Below are 12959 nucleotides of genomic sequence, written 5' to 3'. Positions count from 1 at the left end.
GCCGGTAGAGGCGCGAAACTACCGCGAGAGCGGTTGCGAGATTTGGACGGTGTTCACGATGCCACAGCGCCCCTCGCCGGTTATGTGTGACACTACAGCAGAATTGTAACGATAACGATAACGATGATAGGTAGGTAGTTACTTTATTAATCCCCGAGGGGAATTTTTTTCTTCTTCGCTACAGCAGCATACAGAAGCAATGAGATAATAATAGAAATAATAGAATAAAATAATAGAATAGAATAGAATAATAAAAAAAGCAATAAAATAGCAGTAACAATATAAAATGCACAGTATATACAGTACAGTATATATATATCTATATATATTATATACAAACAATGATGAGGATTATAATGATGCTGAGGAAGGAGGAATTATTCCTGGATTTCAGTACATCAGAAAATTATGTTTAAAACAATAAAAAAAAAATCCTCAGGCAATATTGGCATTATTCTAATATACAGCCTAAAGCTAAGCACATTTGTAATAAATACACTTGTTAATTAACTGGATTAAACATGAATATATTTCTAACTAATATATATATATATATACAGGAATATTTGGGCTGGCCTTTAGTTTGCACAGACAGTAAAAAAGATTTTCAAAAGTAGCATTATTTAGGTTTTCATCAGTAAAATGCTAAAGACTGGACTGGAAGAAGATATGAAGAGAAATGGAAAAGAAGAAGATATAGGAAGGAGATACAATGAAGGACAAAGCCACAGATGGAAGGGATGAGGAATCAAGAAAGGAATATATATACACTTGTTAAAGTACAATTGTATTTTGTATATGGGGACCCTGACACCACCCTGCCAAAACCTCTGGCTACCCCATTTAAACTTTCTAGATCTGCTACTGGTCATAGGAGCAACAAGAAGGTTAACTCTATTGTTTTGTATTGTCACGCAGTTCATCTGTCTGCCAGGGAATGCCAACGAAATAAAACTAAACAAACAGCATTTGGAGCCCTAGCAAGAGACATGAGTGTGTATTTATGCAGCCTAGTGCACGAACTTTAGACATTTAAAACAAATTAGGGATGCTTTAAAAAAAAAAGGTATTTTTTTCTTGACCAATTACCTTAATGCAAAGTGCAGAAGAAATAAAATAACTTTGCCGGTAGAGTTCTTCTGCGGACTCAGGCTTTTACTCTCAGTGCCTTCTGTCTCTTTATGTAATCCCAGACTGACTGCATAGTGTTGACATCAGGGTCCTGCGGGGGCCAAACCATCTGTCGCAGGACTCCTTGTTCTTCTTTGTGCTTGAGATTCTTTGCATTTACGGCTCATTGCCCCCCTAAAGGCACTGAATGATGGCTGAGAATCTAAACATCTGAAGGACCTATAGTAAATGGGGATTAAATGCTTTTAAATTAAGTCACCTTCCACTCAAAATATGTTTTGTTTCTTTACTTAATTTTAATATGTTTTTTTCCTCCAAGTTCTCACCTTCCTTTCTACAGAATAATTAATGAACAATCTGGAAATGTTTTAGCACCAACAAGCACAATTTTGTGGCATCACAAGCAGCCTGGAAGCCAATCAGAGTTCAGTATGAAACTTAGAAAATCCAAGGACAAGGATCGTCCTTCACTACTCGGTCTCATGAGTCCATATGCCAATGGCGTAAGTGTGCTGCTAAAAACTTGAAATCATCAGTGTACATACAGTAAGAATGGACTTTTTAGTGAAGTGGGAGACATCTCGGGTCAAACAGCTTGACATCTGACAAAAATATTTCATACCCACAAGTTTTCGATTCTTCAATGCAAGAGAAGAAATAGGTGTAATTTTAAGACATTTTAAACAAGGACATTGCATTTTTCTTGTGGAAAAAAACCTATCAGACATGAATTGTTATTCAGAGTAGAATATGTTTCTTGGTCTTAAATCATGTCCTGAGGGTATTTTTAACATTTGAGCAAATAAAGGACATAAGAATAATAAGAAAAAAGGTTAAAACATGACTGCAGATGGCAGAGACTAACGGGCCTCAAAATGACAAAAAAGACCAAAATAAATGTGATCAAAATGTTCTGAACATTTGCAGCTTTAATTTCTAGTTTGGTTTCCTAACATCACATATATCTTCCTCTGAATTTTCACTCTTGGACAGTTATCTCAGAAGTCAGGCATCACATTGAGAGGTTCATAAATTACTAAATAAGCTCCATCCTCGTTCTTGAGGTGATCTAAATCCCAACTGCAGCACCTCCCTCCTGGATTGTTTTTGAACTGAACCATCCTTCTTTGAACGTTTTTCAATGCCATAACTATTCATCTGAAGCACAAGAAAGCGGGTGTTGAACCTCTGAAGTGGGTTCTCTATTAACAAGTAAACAACAAGTAAGACTGGAGTGGCTGGAGTCCTGCAAGTCAGCTGAAGAATCAAACCCTTTCTTGTTTCAGAAACTTTGATGTCATTACACTTCCCCCCAATTAGGCTGTAGCTACAAAAACATGGCATCCCATCTGTTTGTGTAGCCTGTTTGTGTTTGATCAGAGTGGGCCTGTTTGAGCGCATACGAGAGAGGAGGGGGGATATGTTGTGTTTGTTTGGGATCAAGTTACAGCAAAATCCTCATTTATGGGTGTCAAAAGTATCTGATTGTGCTGCATTGTGCTTCAAATCTCCGGAGGGGATTTTACATCGAGATGGCAGCTGATTAGGTTCCTCCTAACAATCGACAACCTCGATGCTGAATGAATGAACGAGGGTTCATACTTTAAACAAATGGAAGGACAAATCAGTCTGAAATCTAGTACAGCATCTTTCAGTGGTGAGAAACTTGACTGCACTACAATTATTAATCCTCTTAACGAGCTGAATGTAAAGTGGAGCCCAGAGGAGCCGGCCGCAGCCTTATCTATGACAAATGGCTGAGCATCCTAATTGCACTGAGATCTGACAGGATAAATTTATGCCGGAACGTGACTCATCTGACATGGAAGCAGGAGAGCGAGGATGGAGACAAGCTGGAGTCAACTCTGCTGTGATGATGAATTTATGGACATCACAGTATAGATCCAGTAACATGAAGCAGTACATTTACTCAAGTACTGTACTTAAGTACAATTTTGATTTACTTATATTTTACTAGAGTATTTCCATTTGATGCTTCTATATTCTTCAACTCTACTACTTTTCTGAAGGAGATATTTCACTTTCTACTTCACTACATTTATTCGACAGCTTTTGTTACTTTGAAGAGGAAGACTTAATGGATAAAATGAAAAGCTTTTAAAGTGCAAGACATTGTTAAATATTAAACCAATGGTTTCCAAACTTCTTCACTCCTGACATCTCAAAGCAGTGTGTAGTTGGGTAAACATTTCAGGTGTCTTTGAGTTGTTCACAGCTCCACTATATAGTTTCCCCCCCTCTAAATTTATGGTTTAATTTTAGTATGTTCAAATGATCCCATATCTCAGCAAAAATCAAAGATTAGAGAAAAAGTGCACAAACTGAAAACATATTTGTTGATCAGAACTTTGTTCTTTCTTTTTTCGTCTTCCAGTAATAATCTGACAACCCTTCAGATTTACCTTCTTTGCCTGTGTATAAAACTGAATATAAAGTAGGTCAAACTAGCTCAACCTGCAGCAGGAGTAACACACTCCTTCCACATGGATGGCTCACTATTAATAATCTAACATAACAACACTTTAGTCAGAGAGACCAAACCAGAACTTTTACTTTCAAATTTTGAAATACATTTTGCTGCTAAAACCTATGTACTTTTACTAAAGTAAAAGAATTGTTAATTTGCTGTATTGGTACTTTAACTTTGGTAAAAGATCTGAATACTTCCTCCACCACTGGTCCAGTGCGCCCTAAGATCACTGGCTCAGGTGAAAAAAGAACTCCTGATTGCCCACTTGAGAACAATATATATTTTATCATTGGATTATAAACATTGATACATTAAAGTGACGCATCACTTAAAAGTTGGTGAAAGTGGAGCTAAATGAACTACAAACTGCAGGTATCTCATTCTATGATCAGATATCATCATTATTTTATTAGTGAAAAAATGTGTCCTTGTGGGATTAATTAACTATCTATCTATCTATCTATCTATCTATCTATCTATCTATCTATCTATCTATCTATCTATCTATCTATCTATCTATCTATCTATCTATCTATCTATCTATCTATCTATCTATCTATCTATCTATCTATTTTTGTGGATTATATATCATTTTTCTCTCAAACGTAGTAAAGTATTAGTGTAAAGTAGCATTAAATGGAAGTACAAACAAATCGAAACTGGACTGAGGTTCAGTAAATGTGCTCAGTTACTTTCCACCTCTGCTGTTGGGTTAATCAGGTGTGAGTTGTTAACTTTGCAGTGTTTATTCTTATGCACACCATTTAATCCTACTAACAATGAACGTGTGAAAGTTTTAAGGTATAATTTGAGCTTGCTGTGTTTATCACTGAGTCAGAGTTACTGTGTTCCTGTTATTTTTTGTAAATAAAGATAAATAGCAGTATATTAACGGTAAAATAAAAACAAAAGAACAACAACACAGGGCGAAAACAAAACATTTGCACTGGTAAAATGAACCCAGTGTGCTGACACAAAGCTGGATCAGTTCTGACCCGGTGAGTTTTACTGTGCTTGTATTCTCATATCAGAAATGACAAAACACAGCACACCACATTAAGGAATCATGCAACAGGTGAGTAATCCCTTGTTGATGTAGATAATATGTGATAACAGGATAAGAGGAAATTACTTGTGATTCAAAGAGATCTTGCATCTGAGTGCATGTTCAGTGACAGCAGAAGGAGAGATTAAACTGTCAGATGCGGGTGGAAAGATGAGCACAAAAAGTCTCATTAAAATATAACAATAATTGCTCGAGGTTTCCTGCACGAAAGCGGCCCTCCGACGTAAATCACAAGCAGCTGTCCGCAGTGATTAGCTGAGGGTGTTAAAGCCATTTGAGAAGGGCAGAGAGTTTGGGATTAAATCCTTTACAGGATCATCTCTCCTTCTTATACTGTCCACAGATTGGCTGTGTGTCAAGCAACAAGGTGAAAGCAAGGAGGGAGCAGTCATCTCTGATCTTTTTATCTGGGAGGGAATGGGGGCACGCAATGATTTAACCTCAGTCCGACAGGAGAGATGGTGTTGCCAAGGTTTCTTGATCTGCTAGCAACAGGACAAACTCAACAAGTACTACCACACGAATGCGGAAAACTCCAGGAAATCCTAACATTTCTGGAAAGATTTTTAGTTTGTCTGAACACCTGCTGGTATTTTCAACCCTCACGCAGCCCCCACCTGCTATTCCCTGGAGGATAATCAGGATGCAGAAAGCATCTTCGGCTGGATTTATTTTTGTTACTGGCAGGCAGCTCTCCTGTATTCTGACCCTCACTGCAATCTTCTGAGTTGCAGACTGTCGCTCAGACAAAGACACAAAATGCCAGCAGGAAATGAACAGCATCGGTTTTTATTTCTTGATTAATTTGTCTTCTTGGCAGGTACAACAGAAAATAATAAAACCATCATGGGGGAAAAAACAATTATGTTTCAGACATTCAAAAAAAATCTTAATCAGATGTTGCAGCTGATTTCCAGAGCTATGACAGTTGTAAATTAACGCATGGTTAACAGCCAAGGTTTTTCCTCTGAATAATAAAGAATGAATCCACTCTCACATTTGATGAACCATTTTGATGTGTGGTTCTCCACTAAGAGAAATCATGAAAAAATAACAAGCCAGAAGTGAACTTCCCGTCCTAGAATAAACCTCAGATGTCTGGTCGACCAATATGCAGCTGGCCGAGTCACAAACATGATTTTTGAGGCAGACCCTGTTTAAGGTCATCTCACCGGACTGTAATATTCACAGTCATGCATCACTTGGCTGCTTTTCTAATATAAGTGTAGCAGTTGGCAGCACCAGATGTACAGTAGTATACGAGAGAAGCCGTCCAGAGTGTGCGGCTGCTGGCTGACTGACCATCTCGATAAAACTTGTATTGGCAGTGCAGGATATTTCTCATCCATCCTTTTTGTCATACAGCAGGAGGGGCTGAAATTACATTTCAAGACTTATGCTGCTCCAAAATACCAATGTTGTGGCTTGCAGCTGTTAAACTGCAGCGCAAATGAGTGGTTGACGTAGATAAGCAATATCTAGTTTAATACCACGCTTTGGCCCTCAAACCCTTTCTTTATGCTGAGTTAATTCAAAGAAAATGTTGTATGAAGCAAAACACAAGATATCATGTTGATTGCAGGGAAATAGAGATAGCAAAAATGCCTGGGATGAGGTGCAGAATGCTTTATCAGATTTTCCGAGCTACTGGTGATTAAAAATGCACACAGTGTCTGGAGTTGAAAAATACACTGCTCTGCTTCTGTTTGCCTATTCAACCCACCAGACAAATAAAGACTTCAGGAAGTGAAGTCTCTGATAAGAATAAAACCCCAGAGGACAAACAATTTTCCAAAATGATATTTACATTTTATTTATGCTTTGATAACTGAATAGACCAGCCTATTACCTAGATGATGGAGACAGGATTATCAGGCAATATCGAGTATGTTTTTTATGAAAGAAAAAACAACTGAAAATCGGATCAACACGATATTAATAATATGACAATATATCAAGAAGAATAGTACGTTTTCTTTTACATCACCTCTACATACTGGCGGTATTGTGCTTTGATTAGACTGTTGCAACTAGAACACAGATACAGAAAAAACTTTAACAGCCCCACAAAACTCCAAGGATTTCAGTAATCAACTCTCCAAGAAAAAACTAAAAACAAATCACCTCACCTCATCACGCCCCGCAGCCGAGATAAGAGTAAATGAAGCCGAATGAAGACTCTTCGACTTATCGGGCACATGTGAAAAACAGAAAACAGAAAACAACAAACAAACTAAACAAATGGATGAGAAATGAAATTAGGTGCAGCTAATATTTGCAGAGTCGACAAACACTCAGCATACCAGAGCGCACGTGAGGGCTCACACGTGACAACAATCTCCCTCCACACATCACACCCACACACCCACGCACACGCACCCACGCACACACACGCTCGCACTCATGCAGAGAAATATATGAGATGTATCATCTTCCTTTACCTGTATATCATTGAGGCAAACTTGGTAATTATAATGTACATATATATATGTATATATAATGAATATAAATTAATAAATATATATATATGTATATATATATATATATGTATATATATATATATATATGTGTATATATATATTTAGATTTAAAAAAATTAATAAAAATTTGAAATGAAATGGAAAAACATGCACTGGACAAGTACAAGCATGCATTTACATGATGAGACCTGAAATCTTCACCAGTACATTTTAAATGGTGGGTGATGCACCACCACGCCCCCTTCCCACCCCCTCCCCCCGCACACCCGACTACACTCAGTGTGAACAAAGATACATTCTCAAACAAACTACAGTACACAGAAGTCCAGCTGTTGTTTTCTGAAGCGCTGCAATGGTTACAGATGTTGCTACATGTACAGTGGCGTAAGCAGTATGAGTATTTATCACACGAGCAGGCCGGAGAGGTGTGAAAACCGTCATGAGATAACTGCACATTTTCCCTTATTTATCTTTTTTTTTTTTTTTTGTCTTTTGAAAGAGAAGTCCTTGTTGGCTATGTTTCTCCTTGAGCATCCGTTGCGGCAGTATTCCAGAGGAAAACACAGACAGAGTTTCGAGTGCTGCATGAAATGTTTTCTGGAAAATTAACAGGTATTTCTATATTCAGGATTTCTTCCTCCCTTGGCCTTGGGTAAAAATTCTTTGTCATGTTTGATTTTGCTGTTTTCTTCAGTTTTTAGGTAAAAAGTGCCTTTGTTAGATTCACTATCAGTTCCTCACCTTCCTTGCGTTGGATAGTTCTTGCTGTATGGTTGGCTTTGGTTGCATAACACGCCCTTTGATGCTTCACCCAGTGCTGCTCAGCAAGTGAAGTCCTCAAAGTTACCCTGGGCCGGATGATGAGGTAGCATGTTGCCAGGATATGTTGATGGTGTACGCAGGTTCTCGCAAGGAGCCTGTGAGAGAAATGTGAGGAGAGAGCGAAGGAAAATATAGGTTTATAAGATAAAGTAGAAAAAAAAGGAGAGGAGAGAAAAGGGGAGAGGGTGATCAGCAAAAGAGGAGGCATTGAGAGAAAATGTGCAGAGGGAGGAAAACCTCATAAACGCACTCCCAGAAAAATGTGACATGAGCAATAAGCTGGGAGAGAAGAATTAGATTCCTAAAGAACATACTGAAAAATGATGAAAATAATGAAGGTGGGTGGAAATAGATGACGAAGAGAAGCAGATCAGAGGAGGAGCACATCTCTTCCTTTTTTCTCTGCCTGGGCTCTGACTTACAATTAAAGGAAACTGGCTTCATTTACACTTGGAAATAAGTGAGCTGTCACACCTTCCAAAGCTCTAATTCCACCAGGTCCCTGCTGGTGCTGTCCCCCAGCTTTGATTAAATTCAAACTACTTTACGCTCTCCTACTTCTCTCTCTCTCTCTCAATTTCTCCCCCCCTCTCATCCCAATCACTTTTTCACTCGCTTTCGCATCTCTCAAGTCTTTCCCTCCCCGGCTTCCTCCGTCTCTATCGCTTCTCTCTCTCCTCTGCCTCCCACCATCGCTGTTTCATCCTCCTTCGCCCTGGCTGCAGTTAAGACCAGTGATGACGAAGAAGAGAGTGTGCCCCTGTCAAGGCAATGCAGTCTGACACAATGAAAGTACTTTGCAGCAGCCTACTGACATGGCGTTTCACATCATCCAGGCTCAGCACAGCTCCCCGGTCATTGTTGTTGCGGCTTTTGTGTTTCTTCTTCATGCATCGACAGAGTTTGTACTTCATCACCTGAAAATAGACACAAAAAACAACAACCATCACTGACCTTCTGGGATCAAAACAACATATTTATTTTGGTTTCTGGAGACCGTCCAAACACACTTGGTTTTTTCACCGTTCAAGCCCACACACTTGGGAGTTTGAAGCTGCAATGTAAATGCAATTGATTTTATGTACCTACAAATATGTTTCCCCATCGATCCTGCATATGAGCAGGTGCTGCTTTTAGTTTTGTCCATTTCACACACACTCACATGTCTAATCAAGGACTAACAGACATGAAAAAAACAAAAAACACTCAGCATTGCTTGCAGTACAGGCAGCATAAAGAAAGCATGTCAGTCTAATGAGAATGGAAAGAGACATCCTGACTAATTTAAAATATAATCCATCCAAAATGTTAATGTATTCAGCGTTGCTGCTGCTAAAATGTGTGTGTGTGTGTGTGTGTGTGTGTGTGTGTGTGTGTGTGTGTGTGTGTGTGTGTGTGTGTGTGTGTGTGTGTGTGTGTGTGTGTGTGTGAAGTTGGCCTGCACGGTTGTGAGGGACAGCACATTCGTCATGCTCGCAAAAACACGTCCTTGTACGGATGGTAACATTGTGTGAGAAACTCAATTTTGTGAGCAAGTAATTCCATAATGGAGGAGTGGTACAAATTACCATAAAAATATATCACACTGGATGTTTGATGCAAGTGAGAGCGTCCAGACGATAACAAGAGATGTTTTACCTCATATAGATAGTCAAAGAGTTCGAGAACAGTGAGGATGCTGGCTCCGATGAAGAGCCCCATTTGACCTCCAATATCACCTGGAAAGACAAGAAAGAAAGCACAATTTGTATCTTAATACACAACAGAGATGGAAATCATGTCTGTGCATTCATGTGAAACAATGGTCCGCTTTGAAACAGACTGTCCATCTTTATTTACATCTGAAAGGCGGGAAATGCAACACAAAACAAAGATGTTTGCATATTCGCAGTTGAAAAGCGATGATCGATTAAAGAGACAGTTTTATTGTCTTGTGGGACTTGAACACCTATTATAAAAATCCAAGCACTTGCGTTACTGTCACTTTAGATAAAAAGCATCTGTCATGCTGAATACTGCATATTATCTATTCCCAAGAAAACACTTGACAGCCATTTTCTTACCCAGAAGGCCTGCCAATTCGTAGGCTTTCTTTTGTTCAATGGTTTCGTAGTTCAGCGCTTCAAAGTAGATATCCAACACCAGAATGTTATCACTGTGAACAGAGGGGGAAGCATTCGGTTTTAAGTCACATATTCAAATGCCTCAGTTTACATTTCACACATGTTTCTATCAGATTTTCCTGAGGCAGAGAAGACGATTGGTGAGCCTCCACTTCCTGCAGATAACAAAGAAGATGCATCAAGTTGAGCAAATAACCGGCTGCCACTAACTAATTTCCCGTCGGTGGGACTGGTCATTGAGGAATAGAATGGAAGTGATGACAGCTGTTTGATTTCATTCCGTGTTAAAGTCTGAAACTCAAGACTTCAGCAGAAAGAAAATGAAAAGGGATTAGTTTACAGGCCCAGGGCAACACAGACTATTATTGTGATTCTTGAATATCCTCTCTGTGGGCAAATTCAGGCTTCACACCCCGCTGGAGTAAAGATCAAAACCACAACTTGACTTTGTACTTTTCTTTTTGTGCACTTGGTTCTCAGTCATATTACTGAAATTTAAGTCGAGGCAAGTGACGGTCTGTTGGTCCTGAAAGAAACTCCGGTGAAGGCGAGGGCTGACTTTAAATGACTAAATGCAAATTACAGCCAATAATGAAAAGATGGAGATGTACCAATATAAAACAAACACAAAATGTCTTAATGTTCCGTGCGAATTATGGGAAATACTTTACTTTCAGCTCATTCAGTTGAACTGCACTGACTTTATTAAAAGCACATACAACATCCCTCGTAAACAGGTTGAAAAACAACCATCATGCACTTAATTGCTTGCTCGGTAAGGTGATCTAGGTCAGTGGTTACATCAACGACGGCTCTGTCTTATTAAGTGTCCCAGAAAGCCGCTATGTACATTACAGCAGGACACTGGACCCGGCTCACTTGAATGGATCAAGGGAGCCTTCAGTTCAGAGCACACACACGTTACAGCAGGGTCTGTTTGAGTTAAGCTAAAACGGACTATTATGTCATGAGTTATACTTACATTAAGTAGATATCGTTTTTCAAACACTATTACATATCCCTCCACCCAGTAGAGTGTGGCATTATTAATAACAAACACACACAACACATGCTTTTTTGTAATTTATGAAATTGTAAAATTGTTTATGATGTGTTATGTTGCACGCGGCCTGCTGTAACTTTTCATAGAGCGACGCCTACCAGACCAAAGTTATTCACAGTAATCTCGGAGCCTCTGACATCGTTTGATTCGAGACAGACATGTGCACAATCGATCGGCACGCGAGGCATGTTGGAAAGATTTCTGTCCAACTTTGATCCCAACTTGCTCATTTTACGCGGGCAACGAAAAACATCGCAAGATCAATGCGGCTGCCAGTTTTTGGAGCCGGGCGCCGCAGTTGCTCTTCACCAACTGCACGGCCTCAGGGTATGATGGGAAACGTCTGGTTCTCACCTGATCTGAAAGGTAATGAGTTTAGATGTTCTCTCGACAGTATGATGTTCAACAAGAAGTTTTTTTGTTTCTGTGGAATTGGAGAGATTTTGGTTGCATTTATCTGACTTTGAAGGTTAATTATGTTAACAGAATAAATGTTGTTGGTTGATGGTGACGTTTATCATTCAGATCATCACACACTGCATGCAATACATCACAGCTCTAGCGTGTTGTATAATAATATTGGAATGATTTAATTCTAGATTTATTCAACAACATATGATGATAGTCTTCATATATCAATAGGAAAGCTGTTTTTTTTGCATTTCTTTCTTTCTGAATTTAACTATTTACTGATGTTTTCAATTTATTTGTCTGAGAGGGACAGGTCTGCTCAGCTGATTAATATGATGCAGATTTACAAGAAAAGTAACATAAAACGGAGGTTGAACCAGATCACCTAGAGAGCATTTTAATAGGCTGCCTGGTCATAATTACAATAATTGGAAACGGCATCGAAAGTGATCGGTGTCTGATAACATTTCATTAAATGAGGTTCAGCTCTAACAGGATGTCTGTGTTTCTGTGATTTCCTGTACCGAGTGAAGGCTGCTGGAAACTGATCGACTTGACAGCAGCTTTTCTTGCAGCATTTATCAGCTTTTGGAAGTTGTGACACCTCTTTCCTTTTCTGCAGTACTTGGGTGTTTATAGGAGCGGCGTCAAAGCGGCTGAGGCAATGATATCCCTCATCAGTCTTAACTTCTTTTGTGACTGCTAACTGGATATATTTTGACCTGACATTGTCATTTTCATTCTCAACATCTTTTACACGATCGGATTCTGGATTAGAACAAAAGTTCCTGATCAGCAGCCTGAAGGACATCTTCATTTTCAGAGATATCATTATACAAATCCTCCAATAGAATGCTACTCTCAACTAAACCAGCAACCCAGCTGGTATTTTTTGTATATTCTACAAGACATATCACTAGTTTAATAAACAGTCAAAGCCATGGCTGAGCATTTGTGTTTCGGAACTGCTGCAGCGAAAAATCACAGATTCAGACAGCCAGAGTTTCACACATCACAAACCTGAGGAACCAATCCCGTCAGCATGCAGGGCTTTCTAAATCATCAAGCTGCACGGGAGCGGAGAAGGTGTGGGTGGAGATAGAGACAGGGACTGTTTGCATATTCATACATCCACATGTTCTGAATGAAGGCAAATGTTTGAGTTAACTCTAAGTCACTTTAAAACATAAGGGAATGACATTTTTCTTCTTCACGTAATTTATAGGGGTATATCACTGCCATAAATCAAGAGCATGGTCTCTCAGTTTGAGAGACTCAAATAGTCGCTGCTCGCTCGTGGATTTGCTCTGTTCGCTTTCAAAACTGTACGCTTGCACTCGGACGTCCTCTCCTCCAGTTTAAACCTCCTGAG

The 12959-nt window shown here is 39.2% G+C and overlaps 1 protein-coding gene across 3 annotated transcripts in view; it reads right to left on the bottom strand.

Annotated features, from left to right (window-relative positions):
- Nucleotides 1-5461: 5461 nt before the first annotated feature.
- The window catches only part of asic1b (acid-sensing (proton-gated) ion channel 1b), a 150249-nt gene continuing 142751 nt past the window's right edge, over nt 5462-12959 (bottom strand). For all 3 annotated transcript variants that reach the window (XM_069691085.1, XM_069691083.1, XM_069691084.1), the window contains 4 exons: nt 10054-10145; nt 9629-9708; nt 8806-8907; nt 5462-8085 (listed from right to left, as the gene is read on the bottom strand). In XM_069691085.1, the coding sequence (XP_069547186.1) occupies nt 7990-8085; nt 8806-8907; nt 9629-9708; nt 10054-10145 (370 nt within the window). In that variant the 3' untranslated portion in view covers nt 5462-7989. The remainder of the gene's footprint in view (nt 8086-8805; nt 8908-9628; nt 9709-10053; nt 10146-12959) is intronic.

Source organism: Brachyistius frenatus, unplaced genomic scaffold (assembly GCF_029030835.1).
Source record: "Brachyistius frenatus isolate BFR_SWC_R1_liver_20210118 unplaced genomic scaffold, ASM2903083v1 Contig_10, whole genome shotgun sequence".
Classification (NCBI taxonomy): domain Eukaryota; kingdom Metazoa; phylum Chordata; class Actinopteri; family Embiotocidae; genus Brachyistius; species Brachyistius frenatus.
The sequence above is the reverse complement of the archived record's forward strand: the minus strand, read 5'-3'. Positions and strand labels throughout refer to the sequence as shown.